General features: G+C 44.1%; 1 protein-coding gene across 1 annotated transcript in view; it reads right to left on the reverse strand.

Annotated features, from left to right (window-relative positions):
• Positions 1 to 15,808, reverse strand: part of LOC133554133 (DNA (cytosine-5)-methyltransferase 3B-like) — a 44,473-nt gene that overhangs the window by 8,070 nt on the left and 20,595 nt on the right. The window contains exons 6-16 of the mRNA XM_061902546.1: positions 13,842 to 13,979; positions 11,927 to 12,085; positions 11,735 to 11,842; positions 8,219 to 8,360; positions 7,982 to 8,104; positions 7,845 to 7,889; positions 5,984 to 6,063; positions 5,498 to 5,610; positions 5,255 to 5,438; positions 924 to 1,008; positions 700 to 845 (exon numbers count right to left, since the gene is read on the reverse strand). Coding sequence (XP_061758530.1) covers positions 700 to 845; positions 924 to 1,008; positions 5,255 to 5,438; positions 5,498 to 5,610; positions 5,984 to 6,063; positions 7,845 to 7,889; positions 7,982 to 8,104; positions 8,219 to 8,360; positions 11,735 to 11,842; positions 11,927 to 12,085; positions 13,842 to 13,979 — 1,323 coding nt within the window. The remainder of the gene's footprint in view (positions 1 to 699; positions 846 to 923; positions 1,009 to 5,254; positions 5,439 to 5,497; positions 5,611 to 5,983; positions 6,064 to 7,844; positions 7,890 to 7,981; positions 8,105 to 8,218; positions 8,361 to 11,734; positions 11,843 to 11,926; positions 12,086 to 13,841; positions 13,980 to 15,808) is intronic.

Raw genomic sequence — 15,808 nt, forward strand, 5'->3', positions numbered from 1 at the left:
GAGGTGCTGATTCTCATTCCGGTCGCTTCACACTCGGCTGCGAACCGATCCAGCGAGAGCTGAAGATCCCGGTCAGATGAAGCCATGAGGACCACATCATCTGCAAAAAGCAGAGACCTAATCCTGCGGTCACCAAACCGGAACCCCTCAACGCCTTGACTGCGCCTAGAAATTCTGTCCATAAAAGTTATGAACAGAATCGGTGACAAAGGACAGCCTTGGCGGAGTCCAACCCTCACTGGAAATGTGTTCGACTTGCTGCCGGCAATGCGGACCAAGGTCTGGCACTGATCGTACAGGGATCGGACCGCCAAGAGGCTAAAACGGACAGCTGCCACCGCCAATCTGTCTCTGTTCCACTCACCCCTCCAGACCTCACCCACTCTCATCCGGGTCACGGCACCACTCTAGCGACCCTGCATTTTTAATCGAGCTTCCGACGAAACCACTTCGCCCGATTTAGAGGTAAGTGTGCTAGTTACCAGGTCAAAAGCCTGAGCGGCTCTTTTGAGGTGGTCGGGGAGAGAGGCTTACCAACGTAAACCTGGCTGAGCCACCCTGGCTGGCGCCCGTTGTGCTAGCATACAAAAAATATCTGATCATGGCAAAATCTAAAAAATCCGATTGGACTTGGAAAACCCTTTTTGAAGACGGGCCTAACAGGCAAAACACAATACCACTGTCGGCGTCATAGCCTACGTCTTTCTTGGTGATGTTTCGGACATCGTGGACGTAATGGATCTTTCCTTCATGTCGGACAACGCCGACAGAGATGGAGTCCTCGCACACCTCAGACGCCACATACAGGTCCACCTTGAAGCCCAGATCTCGAAGGACCAGGTAGCCTGTCGGCACAAACACACAAGTCCAGTGATGTCCCGCGGACTTCTTTCCTTTGCTTCCTGTAAGGCGCTCGCCGTCACCTGTGGCGATGCCGTCGAACAAGGAGAGGACTCTGACTGGCCGCCTCTGCTCTGCAGGGACTGCTGGGTAAATCTTTGGTGTTTCCTGGAGAGAAAATGGTGTTAATACTACAGAACACTATACTAACAATCTGTATTGGACCTGAGAGGGTCCATGGTCTTCTGATAAAGGTTCATTGACTTTTTATTGACATTGAATTTATGGAATTGAATTATATGTCGACGCTGTATCGATCCGTTGTGGTGAAGAAGGAGCTGAGCCGGAAGGCAAAGCTCTCAATTTACCGGTCGATCTACGTTCCCATCCTCACCTATGGTCATGGGCTTTGGGTTATGACCGAAAGGACAAGATCATTAGTACAAGCGGCCGAAATGAGTTTCCTCCGTTAGGTGGTTAGGTTCTGCCTTAAAGATAGGGTGAGAAGCTCTGCCATCTGGGGGGAGCTCAAAGTAAAGCTGCTCCTTCTCCACATCGAGAGGAGCCAGACGAGGTGGTTCGGGCATCTGGTCAGGATGCCACCCGAAGGCCTCCCTAGGGAGGTGTTTTGGGCACGTCCGACCGGTAGGAGACCACGGGGAAGACCCAGGACACGTTAGGCCAGGGATCGCCTCAGGATCCCTTGGGAGGAACTGGACAAAGTAGCTGGGGAGAGGAAAGTCCGGGCTTTTCTGCTTAGGCTGCTGCCCCCGCCACCCCACCTCAGATAAGCGGAGGGAGATGGATGGATGGATGGAATTTTATGGGTTTGAATTTTGTGAACTGAATTTTTTTTATATCAAATTATGCTGACAATATCATTCGAACGAAATGTGTTGACAAAATGCATGTCTTAAAATTCAGTGTAAACAGAGTCAGTGTAAAAAAAATGTTTAAAAATTCAGTGTAAAGATATTGAGTTAAAAAAATGTGTTTATAAAAATTCAGCAGGGAAAAATCCTGTGTATAAAAAAAAATGTGCTGCTTCAAAAAGCTCGACTCACTTCAATCAATCAATGTTTACTTATATAGCCCTAAATCACTAGTGTCTCAAATGGCTGCACAAACCACCACGACATCCTCGGTAGGCCCACATAAGGGCAAGGAAAACTCACACCCAGTGGGACGTCGGTGACAATGATGACTATGAGAACCTTGGAGAGGAGGAAAGCAATGGATGTCGAGCGGGTCTAACATGATACTGTGAAAGTTCAATCCATAATGGATCCAACACAATCGCGAGAGTCCAGTCCAAAGCGGATCCAACACAGCAGCGAGAGTCCCGTTCATAGCGGAGCCAGCAGGAAACCATCCCAAGCGGAGGCGGGATGTCCCCAGCCGATACACAGGCAAGCAGTACATGGCCACCGGATCGGATCGGATCGGAACCCCTCCACAAGGGAGAGTGGGACATAGAAGAAAGCGAACCTGTCTGAGAAGCAGCCAATGAGCTGTCAAGTTTGAAGTCACATGACACGGGTGTTTGCCAAACAGCAAACAAAAGGAAGTTACCTGTTCTACCTGGGCATGATGCAACATCATCAACACTTTAACGGGGTTTTTTTTCACCATAGAAATGATTCCAATGCTTAAAATCTGCCCTTTTGAGTGACAGGCGAAGCTCTGCTTCATGCAGACGAGGCACAAACAGAGTAGGCGGGGCACAAACAGAGTAGGCGGGGCTTGTTAAGGGAGCGGCGAGTGTCAGACAGGCAGATTTCTACACTGATATTATATCCATTAAGTGGATGTTTTTGTGTTAATTTTTCACTGTTTGTTGCATTTTTGTTGCTCTTGCTCGTTATAAAAGATGTCGATCAAGAAGGTGGTCTGCAACGTTCATATACTTTTAATATTCAAATGTAATATTGTAAATCCCTCGTTCTATATTTGTCATATAATTCAGTAAATCATTCCATTTTTGAGATGGTCTGTTGAATTTTTTACTAAAAGAAGAATGTACACGACAATACAAAAAAGGGGATTTACAATATTAACTATGAACGATAAAACGCTGAATATTGAGAATCTAAGAACGTTGCTCCTCCTTGATCGACATCTTTTATAACCCAGCAAGAGCAACAAAGATGGTGGAAAATAAAAGCAAAAGAATAAAAAAACATCCACTTGTTCGATACAGTTCCGCAGAACATTGGCCAGGTCTCGGACCCGTCGCTGCCCCGCCCACTCCTCATATGGTCACCATAGTAACCCATATGTCACTCACAAGTGCAGATTCTAACCATTGGAGTCATTTGTGTGAATGTTGACATGTTGAAGATGTTGCATCATGCCCAGGTAGAACAGGTGACTTCCTTTGTTTGCTGTTTGGCAAACACCTGTGTCACGTGACTTCAAACTTGACAGCTCATTGGTTGCTTCTCAGACAGGATCCATTGATGGATCTTCATTTTTAACACTAAACTTTTATACTTTAACATTTTTACTCCGAATCTTTTACACATAATTCTTATTAGTAATTCTTATCGGCTTATTAGTTATTCCCAAAGCCCAAAAAAAGTCTGCGGGCTATGGAGCGTTTTCATTTCGGGCTCCAGTACTCTGGAATGCCCTCCCGGTAACAGTTCGAGATGCCACCTCAGTAGAAGCATTTAAGTCTCACCTTAAAACTCATTTGTATACTCTAGCCTTTAAATAGACTCCCTTTTTAGAGCAGTTGATCTGCCGTTTCTTTTCTTTTTCTTCTATGTCCCACTCTCCCTTGTGGAGGGGGTCCGGTCCGATCCGGTGGCCATGTACTGCTCGCCTGTGTATCGGCTGGGGACATCTCTGCGCTGCTGATCCGCCTCCGCTTGGGATGGTTTCCTGCTGGCTCCGCTGTGAACGGGACTCTCGCTGCTGTGTTGGATCCGCTTTGGACTGGACTCTCGCGACTGTGTTGGATCCATTGTGGATTGCACTTTCACAGTATCATGTTAGACCCGCTCGACATCCATTGCTTTCCTCCTCTCCAAGGTTCTCATAGTCATCATTGTCACCGACGTCCCACTGGGTGTGAGTTTTTCCTTGCCCTTATGTGGGCCTACCGAGGATGTCGTGGTGGTCTGTGCAGCCCTTTGAGACACTAATGATTTAGGGCTATGTAAGTAAACATTGATTGATTGATTGATTTTTACACTGGACTTTTATAAACTGGTATTTTTACACTGAATTTTTATATACTGAAATTTTTCACACTGATTTTTTTTTTACACGGAATTTCATTTTCAGTGAACTTTTATACACTGATATTTTTTTACACTGAATTGTTATACCTTGAAATCCTTACATTGAAATTTCATACACTGCAATATTTTACACAGAACTTCTATATAAGCTGATATTTTTTACACTGAATTTTTATACACTGCAATTTTTTACACTATCCATCCATCCATTTCCTACCACTTGTCCCTTTCGCTGAATTCATTACACTGCATTTTTTTTGCACTGAATTTTAAAACCTATGCATTTTGCTCACTCAATGTTTATTTATATAGCCCCCAAATCACAAATGTCTCAAAGGACTGCACAAATCATTACGACTACAACATCCTCGGAAGAACCCACAAAAGGGCAAGGAAAACTCACACCCAGTGGGCAGGGAGAATTCACATCCAGTGGGACGCCAGTGACAATGCTGACTATGAGAAACCTTGGAGAGGACCTCAGATGTGGGCAACCCCCCCCCCTCTAGGGGACCGAAAGCAATGGATGTCGAGCAGGTCTAACATGATACTGTGAAAGTTCAATCCATAGTGGCTCCAACACAGCCGCGAGAGTTCAGTTCAAGCGGATCCAAGACAGCAGCGAGAGTCCCGTCCACAGGAAACCATCTCAAGCGGAGGCGGATCAGCAGCGTAGAGATGTCCCCAACCGATACAGGCGAACGGTCCATCCTGGGTCTCGACTCTGGACAGCCAGTACTTCATCCATGGTCATCGGACCGGACCCCCTCCACAAGGGACGGGGGGACATAGGAGAAAGAAAAGAAGCGGCAGATCAACTGGTCTAAAAAGGAGGTCTGTTTAAAGGCTAGAGTATACAGATGAGTTTTAAGGTGAGACTTAAATGCTTCTACTGAGGTAGCATCTCGAACTGTTACCTGGAGGGCATTCCAGAGTACTGGAGCCCGAACGGAAAACGCTCTATAGCCCGCAGACTTTTTTTGGGCTCTAGGAATCACTAATAAGCCGGAGTCTTTTGAACGCAGATTTCTTGCCGGGACATACGGTACAATACAATCAGCAAGATAGGCTGGAGCTCACAACGGTTTTTCAGCATAATTTGATGTTCAAAAACCCAGTTCCATAAATGGCTGAATGAAGACACAATAAAAGACGCAGAGACTCACAAACTCTTGGCCTTTGTCGTTCCCAAAGAACTCCTGCAGTTTGACGCTCCAGTCGTGCCGCCGCCTGAGGACGCCGTACTGCAGCGGCGGCTGGCACATGTAGCATCGCCACGGGTCCAGGAAGCGGGCGTTGTTGGAAGCTCCCGGGTCCACCAGGAGATCCAGACAGTCCACGCAGAAACACCTGGGGAGGACGCAGTGTGCGTCACACAAAGCCTGGGTCCAGGCGGGCGTGTGTCGCACCTGCAGCAGTTGGCGTTGCCGCACAGCAGAACCTCTCGCCCCCCGCAGCAGACGGTGCAGTAGGACTGGTAGCCGTCGTCATCGTACATGTAGGATGTCTCCAAGTACACGTCCTGCAGGACAGGCATGGATCTCAGGTCAGTGACAACAGAATCCCTCAGTGGGTCATGGCTGGTCTTTCAGCAGGACAATGGGCTCAAAAGGAAAACCATTAAGGTGTTTTTCAGGAAAGATAAAACAAAAGTAGCACCAAGTCTTTAGTTGCAGACTCAGCTGGAGGACAAGAAGGTGCAGATTGTGGACCAGGAGGGGGGTGAGGGTCTTTGGACTCAGCAGCATAAAGCTTCATTATGCTAATTAATGACCACAGTGCACTTCTGGTAGGAATGAACTACCAGAAATATTCATGCAGGGCCAATCAGAATTCTATCTGGAGGGCCCCGCCCCCTTTTGGCATTCATGGGGTCTCTAAAGAAGCTCAGTTACCTTGCATGTTTGACACAGGCCTCCTTCAAAGAGTGGATGGAAGCTTGCTGCCCTCATCTTGCCACAGGACAGGCAGAACTCTGACACACACACACACACACACACACACCAGTGAGCACATAGATAAACAAACTACAAAAGCCAAAAGCAGTGAAGTTGTCAGGTGGTGTAAATTGTAAATAAAAAGAGAATACAACAAATCCTTTCCAACTTATATTCAATTGAATGGACTGCAAAGTTCACACTGACAAACTTTGGTATTTTTTACAAATAACTTAGAATGTAATGGCAGCAATACATTGCAAAAAAAGGCATTTTTACCAGTGTGTTACATGGCCTTTCCTTTGAACAACACTCAATGCAGGTTTGGGAACTGAGGAGACACATTTTTGGAGTAGAATTCTTTCCCATTCTTGCTTAAGTTGTTCAACAGTCTCCCGCCTCATATTTTAGCCTTCACACATATTCAATGTCTGGACTACAGGCAGGCCAGTCTAGTACCCGCACTCTTTTACTATGAAGCCACGCTGTTGTAACACCTGGCTTGGCATTGTCTTGCTGAAATAAGCAGGGGCGTCCATGATAACAACATATGTTGCTCCAAAAGCTGTATGTACCTTTCAGCATGAATGGTGCCTTCACAGATGTGTAAGTTAGCCATGCCTTGGCCACTAATACACCCCCATACCATCACACATGCTGCCTACAACACTTTCACCCTACAACAATCACTAATACACCCCCATACCATCACACATGCTGCCTAGAACCCTTTCACCCTAGAACAATCAATAATACACCCCCATACCATCACACATGCTGCCTACAACACTTTCACCCTAGAACAATCACTAATACACCCCCATACCATCACACATGCTGCCTAGAACACTTTCACCCTACAACAATCACTAATACACCCCCATACCATCACACATGCTACCTAGAACACTTTCACCCTAGAACAATCACTAATACACCCCCATACCATCACACATGCTGCCTAGAACACTTTCACCCTGGAACAGTCCTCATGGGTCTTTTCCTCTTTGTTCCACAGTTTCCAAAAATAATTTGAAATGTGGACTCGTCAGACCACAGAACACTTTTTCACTTAACATCAGTCCATCTTAGATGAGCTCGGGCCCAGCCAAGCGTTTCTGGGTGTTGTTGATAAATGGCTGTGTAGAGTTTTAACTTGCACTTATGGATGTAGCAACCAACTGTAGTTACAGACAGTGGTTTTCTGAATTGTTCCTTAGCCCATGTGGTTATATCCTTTACACACTGATGTCCCTTTTTGATGCAGGGATCCAAGGTGTGTAATATCATGGCTTACATGCAGTGATTTCTCCACATTCTCTGAACCTTTTGATGATATTACGGAGCGTAGATGGTGAAATCCCTAAATTCCTTGTTGAGAAATGTTGTTCTTCAACAATTTGCTCAGGCATTTGTTGACAAAGTGGTGACCCTCGCCCCGTCCTTGTTTGTGAATGAGTGAGCATTTCACGGAAGCTTCTTTTATAGCCAATCATGGCACCCACCTCTTCCCAAATAGCCTGTTCACCTGTGGGATGTTCTAAATATGAGTTTGATGAACTTTTCCAGTATTTTTTGCCACTTGTGCCAGCTTTTTTTGAACATGTCGCGGGCATCCAAATCCAAATGAGCTAATATTTGCAAAAAAAATAACAAAGTTTCTCAGTGTGAACAGTAAATATCTTGTCTTTGCGGTCTATTCAGTCGAATATAAGTGGAAAAGGATTTGTCGTAGTCTCTTTTTATTTAGCATTTACACAACCTGACAACTTCACTGCTTTTGGGTTTTTTTGCATAATCTCCAAATGTTACATTTTACCTTCAATACTTCTGTTGTTTTTCAGCACTTCATTGACCATTTGTTCTAGAAGAAACAAACACACACACACACACACACACACACACACACACACATGCGTTTAGGAGTGGTTGTGCTGTTTGACCTTTAACCTCTACCTCTGCTGTAGGATTCCTCCGGGGCGTCCTTGGTCTTGCACACGCTGATCCTGGGACGCTTGGCACTGGGGAGGTACTCTGGTAAGGACATGTCCAGGACTTGCAGGCCTAAGGGGCTGCTGTCTACACACACACACACACACACACACACACACACACACACACACACACACACACACACACACACGCTGAGTAGCTGCCAGACAAACCAGGTGTCGGTGGCCTGCAGTGTCGCACCTGCACTGTGCGTGGGTTTGAGTCCCTCCTGGCCTTTAGGCAGGAAGCCGCCGTGTGCCCAGTCCAGCATGGGTCGGACCTGGTCGTCGGGATTGTCCGACTCGCAGGGGGGGAAGGTTTTCTCTGCCCTGATGCTGGCCATCTGGGAGTGTTCAAAGAATCCACCAAGTCAATATGACATAAGATGGACACACTTTGACCTCAAACAGACTCGTTGGGAAATGCTTTCTACAAACCCCGTTTCCATATGAGTTGGGAAATTGTGTTCGATGTAAATATAAACAGAATACAATGATTTGCAAATCCTTTTCAAGCCATATTCAGTGGAATATGCTACAAAGACAACATATTTGATGTTCAAACTCATAAACATTTTGGTTTTTTTAATCATTAACTTTAGAATTTGATGCCAGCAACACGTGACAAAGAAGTTGGGAAAGGTGGCAATAAATACTGATAAAGTTGAGGAAATGCTCATCAAACACTTATTTGGAACATCCCACAGGTTTGCAGGCTAATTAGGAACAGGTGGGTGCCATGATTGGGTATAAAAACAGCTTCCCAAGAAAGGATGGGGCGAGGTACACCCCTTTGTCCACAACTGCGTGAGCAAATAGTCAAACAGTTTAAGAACAACGTTTCTCAAAGTGCAATTGCAAGAAATTTAGGGATTTCAACATCTACGCTCCATATTATCATCAAAAGGTTCAGAGAATCTGGAGAAATCACTCCACGTAAGCGGCATGGCCGGAAACCAACATTGAATGACCGTGACCTTCCATCCCTCGGACGGCACTGTATCAAAAACCGACATCAATCTCTAAAGGATATCACCACATGGGCTCAGGAACACTTCAGAAAACCACTGTCACTAAATACAGTTGGTCGCCACATCTGTAAGTGCAAGTTAAAGCTCTACTATGCAAAGCGAAAGCCATTTATCAACAACATCCAGAAACCCCGCCGGCTTCTCTGGGCCCGAGATCATCTAAGATAGACTGATGCAAAGTGGAAAAGTGTTCTGTGGTCTGACGAGTCCACATTTCAAATTTTTTGGGGGAAACTATGGTCATTTGTGTCCTCCGGAACAACGCGGAAAATAACCATCTGGATTGTTATAGGCGCAAAGTTCAAAAGCCAGCATCTGTGATGGTATGGGGGTGAATTAGTGCCCAAGGCATGTGTAACTTACACATTTGTGAAGGCACCATTAATGCTGAAAGGTACAATTTTTGGAGCACTATATACTACCATTCAAGTAACATTATCATGGACACCCCTGCTTATTTTAGCAAGACAATGCCACACCATGTGTTACAACAGCGTGGCTTCATGGTAAAAGAGAAACCACCGTCACTAAATAAAGTTGGTCGCTACATCTGTAAGTGCAAGTTAAAGCTCTACTATGCAAAGCGAAAGCCATTTATCAACAACATCCAGAAACGCCGCCGGCTTCTCTGCGCCCGAGATCATCGAAGATGGACTGATGCAAAGTGGAAAAGTTTTCTGTGGTCTGACGAGTCCACATTTCAAATTTTTGGGGGGAAACTATGGTCATTTGTGTCCTCCGGAACAACGCGGAAAATAACCATCTGGATTGTTATAGGCGCAAAGTTCAAAAGCCAGCATCTGTGATGGTATGGGGGTGAATTAGTGCCCAAGGCATGGGTAACTTACACATCTGTGAAGGCACCATTAATGCTGAAAGGTACAATTTTTGGAGCACTATATACTACCATTCAAGTAACATTATCATGGACACCCCTGCTTATTTTAGCAAGACAATGCCACACCACGTGTTACAACAGCGTGGCTTCATGGTAAAAGAGAAACCACTGTCACTAAATAAAGTTTGTCCCTTCATCTGTAAGTGCAAGTTAAAGCTCTACTATGCAAAGCGAAAGCCATTTATCAACAACATCCAGAAACGCCGACGGCTTCTCTGGGCCCGAGATCATCTAAGATGGACTGGTGCAAAGTGGAAAAGTGTTCTGTGGTTTGACGAGTCCACATTTCAGATTGTTTTTGGAAATATTCGACATGGTGTCATCCGGACCGAAGGGGAAGCGAACCATTCAGACTGTTATCGACGCAAAGTTGAAAATCCAGCATCTGTGATGGTATGGGGGTGCATTAGTGGCCACTTACACATCTGTGAAGGCACCATTAATACAGCTTTTGGAACAACATATGCTGCCATCTAAGTGCCGTCTTTTTCATGGACGCCCCTGCTTATTTCAGCAAGACAATGCTAAGCCACATTCAGCATGTGTTACAACAGCGTGGCTTTGTAAAAAAAAAGTTTGGGTACTTTCCTGGCCCGCTTGAAGTCCAGACCTGTCTCCCATGGAAAATGTGTGGCGCATTATGAAGCGTAAAATGCGACAGCGGAGACCCCGGACTGTTGAAGGACTGAAGCTCTACATAAAACAAGAATGGGAAAGAATTCCACTTTCAAAGCTTCAACTATTAGTTTTCTCAGTTCCCAAACGTTTATTGAGTGTTGTTAAAAGAAAAGGTGATGTAACACAGTGGTGAACATGCCCTTTCCCAACTACTTTGTCACGTACTGCAGCCATGAAATTCTAAGTTAATTACTATTACAAAAAAAAATAAAGTTTATGAGTTTGAACATCAAATATGTTGTCTTTGTAGCATATTCAACTGAATATGGGTTGAAAAGGATTTGCAAATCATTGTATTCTGTTTATATTTACATCTAACACAATTTCCCAACTCATATGGAAATGGGGTTTGTATGTAGATAGATAGTACTTTATTGTATATGTATATATATATATATATATATATATATATATGTATTCATAGATATGTATGTAGATATATATATATATATATACATACACATACAGTATGAGGATATTACAAAAAGCAGGTATGCGGTTAGTATAAAGTATTGATACTGTTGACAGTAACAGTTTTTTTGGAGGCAAAATGCTGAGAAGGCAAGTTCCTTGAGAGCAGTGATGCGTGTGCACCTGTGCAGGTGTGCCAACAATAGGTTCTATAAGGTGTATATAATCACCTGTGCAGGTGTGCCAACAGTAGGTTCTATAAGGTGTATATAATCACCTGTGCAGGTGTGCCAACAATAGGTTATATAACATGTATATAATCACCTGTGCAGGTGTGCCAACAATAGGTTGTATAAGGTGTATATTATCACCTGTGCAGGTGTGCCAACAATAGGTTGTATAAGGTGTATATAATCACCTGTGCAGGTGTGCCAACAATAGCTTTTATAAGGTGTATATAATCACCTGTGCAGGTGTGCCAACAATAGGTTCTATAAGGTGTATATAATCACCTGTGCAGGTGTGCCAACAATAGGTTCTATAAGGTGTATATAATCACCTGTGCAGGTGTGCCAACAATAGCTTTTATAAGGTGTATATAATCACCTGTGCAGGTGTGCCAACAATAGGTTCTATAAGGTGTATATAATCACCTGTGCAGGTGTGCCAACAATAGGTTCTATAAGGTGTATATAATTACCTCCAGAGCCTGGAAGATGGCCCTGCGGTAGGACGCCAGCTTGGTGTAGGACGCCTGGCTGAAGAACTTGGAGAAGGCCGCGATGGAGTCCAGCTTGTCTGCAGAGACCTGGACGCAAACTCAGGTTAGCCGCCTACCTCTCTGACCTCTGACCTCCCCCCCCCCCCCCCCTCTGACGTGCTGGGTCGTCACCTCGGAGAACTTCCCGTCTCCGAACCACTGAAGCCACCGCATGCCGGGGCCGGCCTGGCGCTTGCCGGCGGCGCGCCACGTCACCACCATGCCTGGCCACCAGGAGAAGCCCTTGATCTTCCCCCACACCAGCTGGCCCATCTTGAAGCCCTTCTTATCCTGCACACATGCAACTCTTATGTGTGACTGCCATCATAATACAGTCTACACATGTCTCTTATGTGTGACTGCCATCATATTGCAGTCTACACGCATCTCTTATGTGTGACTGCCATCATATTGCAGTCTACACGTATCTCTTATGTGTGACTGCCATCATATTGCAGTCTACACGCATCTCTTATGTGTGACTGCCATCATATTGCAGTCTACACATATCTCTTATGTGTGACTGCCATCATATTGCAGTCTACACGTATCTCTTATGTGTGACTGCCATCATATTGCAGTCTACACATATCTCTTATGTGTGACTGCCATCGTGTTGCAGTCTACACGTATCTCTTATGTGTGACTGCCATCATATTGCACTCTATACGCTTCTCTTATGTGTGACTGCCATCATATTGCAGTCTACACATATCTCTTATGTGTGACTGCCATCGTATTGCAGTCTACACGCATCTCTTATGTGTGACTGCCATCATATTGCAGTCTACACGCATCTCTTATGTGTGACTGCCATCATATTGCAGTCTACACGTATCTCTTATGTGTGACTGCCATCATATTGCAGTCTACACGCATCTCTTATGTGTGACTGCCATCATATTGCAGTCTACACGCAATACTTATGTGTGACTGCCATCATATTGCAGTCTATACGCTTCTCTTATGTGTGACTGCTATCCTATTGCAGTCTACACACATCTCTTATGTGTGATTGCCATCATATTGCAGTCTACATGCATCTATTATGTGTGACTGCCATCATACTGCAGTCTACATATATCTCTGTGTGACTGCCATCATATTGCAGTCTACACATATCTCTTATGTGTGACTGCCATCATATTGCAGGCTATACGCTTCTCTTATGTGTGACTGCTATCATATTGCAGTCTACACACATCTCTTATGTGTGATTGCCATCATATTGCAGTCTACATGCATCTATTATGTGTGACTGCCATCATAATGCAGTCTACACATATCTCTTATGTGTGACTGCCATCATACTGCAGTCTACATATATCTCTGTGTGACTGCCATCATATGGCAGTCTACACATATCTCTTATGTGTGACTGCCATCGTGTTGCATCTACACGTATCTCTTATGTGTGACTGCCATCATATTGCAGTCTACACGTATCTCTTATGTGTGACTGCCATCATATTGCAGTCTACACGTATCTCTTATGTGTGACTGCCATCTACTGGTCGCACTTAATCTTTACGCCATGTACCAAATAAAATAGCTTCGAGGTGGGTAAGCGCAACCGGAATGATTGTGTACATTAGGCACACCGGGTTATAAGACGCACTGTCCAGTTTTGAGGGGAAAAAAATGATATATGATACACCAGGGGGCGCACTTTCTCTGCTAATAACATGTATTTGATATTTAATACAGAAGATAAGTCATGTGCCTCATAATAATACATCATCTGATCCTGTATGTTGTCAATTCTGCCTAGCAACAACTTGTCTGGCAGGTTATGTCATTCTTTGCATACACAATTCATGCTCACATAGACTACACAGCATATATTTACTATATAACAATATACATATACATTACAGTCAAATGATGCAGTTTTTATATTTAATGATATATTCATGAATGAATAAATCACATGAAAAATATTAATGGCATCATTTGATACATAAATCAAATATTTGAAAATGAATACATGTAATATAAAATAAGAATCTGTATGACTGTAGTGAAATATGGAGTCATGATGTCTTACGTTGTACTCGCTCTGCGGCTCACAACTGGACCCGCTGCAGCCGCTCTGGGCCGAGTCCTTGGAGTCGTGTTCCAGCAGGTCCAGCTGGGCCGGGTCTGGGACCTGGCCGGACCAGACCACTTGGGAAGATCGCCCGCACTGAGGGAGAGAGAGAGAGAGAGATGAGTTTATTGCTGACACAGCAGATTAGCATCGTCTCCAGGTCGTCGACGTAAGCGGCCTGTCGAAATAATCGGCCTCGAGCAGGCACTTGTCGCTTTTAAGAAGAAAACCTCGCTCCCAAATTTGTCATGTTTTGTAGAACTAAACCACTTCATGGGTTGGTTGACAAAACGCTTCATCCACAGATGAGGCGGACTTTTTAGTTGTAAGAAGAAAACTGCGGCTGACACAAAACACCCCAGTTGGCAACATAAACAGGTTGATGAAATAACCGTGTTGTCGACATAAGATTAGTTGACAGCACAACTTGGTTGTGGACATTTGTTGACATAAACGGGTGGCCAACATGAACAAGTTGTGGGTTGACACAAAAAAGTGGTCAACATAAGCATGTTGTCAACATAAACGGGTTGTGGGTTGACACAAAAAGGTGGTCAACATAAGCATGTTGTCAACATAAACGGGTTGTGGGTTGACATAGAAAGGTGGTCAACATAAGCATGTTGTCAACATAAACGGGTTGTGAGTTGACACAAAAAGTGGTCAACATAAGCATGTTGTCTACATAAACGGGTTGTGTGTTGACACAAAAGGTGGTCAACATAAGCATGTTGTCAACATAAATGGGTTGTGAGTTGACACAAAAGGTGGTCAACATAAGCATGTTGTCAACATAAACGGGTTGTGGGTTGACACAAAAGGTGGTCAACATAAGCATGTTGTCAACATAAACAGGTTATCCAGATAAATGAGTTGTCCGCCGTTGTCGACATAAACAATTTGTTAACATAAATGGGTGGTCAACATAAACATGTTGTCCACATAAATGAGTTGTCCACCGTTGTCAACATAAACACATCCACATAAATGATTTGTCCACATAGATGAGTTGTCAACATAAACAGGTTGTCCACATAAATGAGTTGTCCACCGTTGTCAACATAAACACATCCACATAGATGAGTTGTCAACATAAACAGGTTGTCCACATAAATGAGTTGTCCACCGTTGTAGACGACAAACAATTTGTTAACACAAATGGGTGGTTAACATAAACAGGTTGTCCACAGTTGTGACATAAACAGGTTGTCAACATGAAAGAGTTGTACACAGACGGGTTGTCAACATAAACAGGTTGTCGACATAAAATAGTTGTCCACCGTTGTAACATAACTTGTTAATATAAATGGGCGGTCAACATTAACAGGTTGCCTACATAAATGAGGTGTCCACAGTTGTTGACATAAACAGGTTGTCAGCATAACTGGGTGGTCAACATAAACATGTTGTCCACATAAATGAGTTGTCCACAGTTGTCAACATAAACACATCCACATAAATGATTTGTCCACATAGATGACTTGTCAACATAAACAGGTTGTCCACATAAATGAGTTGTCCACCGTTGTAGACGACAAACAATTTGTTAACAGAAATGGGTGGTTAACATAAACAGGTTGTCCACAGTTGTGACATAAACAGGTTGTCAACATGAAAGAGTTGTCCACAGACGGGTTGTCAACACAAACAGGTTGTCGACATAAAAGAGTTGTCCACCGTTGTAACATAACTTGTTAATATAAATGGGTGGTCAACATTAACAGGTTGCCTACATAAATGAGGTGTCCACAGTTGTCGACATAAACAGGTTGTCAGCATAACTGGGTGGTCAACATAAACATGTTGTCCACACAAATGAGTTGTCCACCGTTGTCAACATAAACACATCCACATAAATGATTTGTCCACATAGATTAGTTGTCAACATAAACAGGTTGTCCACATAAATGAGTTGTCCACCGTTG

The sequence above is a fragment of the Nerophis ophidion genome, linkage group LG06 (assembly GCF_033978795.1).
Source record: "Nerophis ophidion isolate RoL-2023_Sa linkage group LG06, RoL_Noph_v1.0, whole genome shotgun sequence".
NCBI lineage: Eukaryota > Metazoa > Chordata > Actinopteri > Syngnathiformes > Syngnathidae > Nerophis > Nerophis ophidion.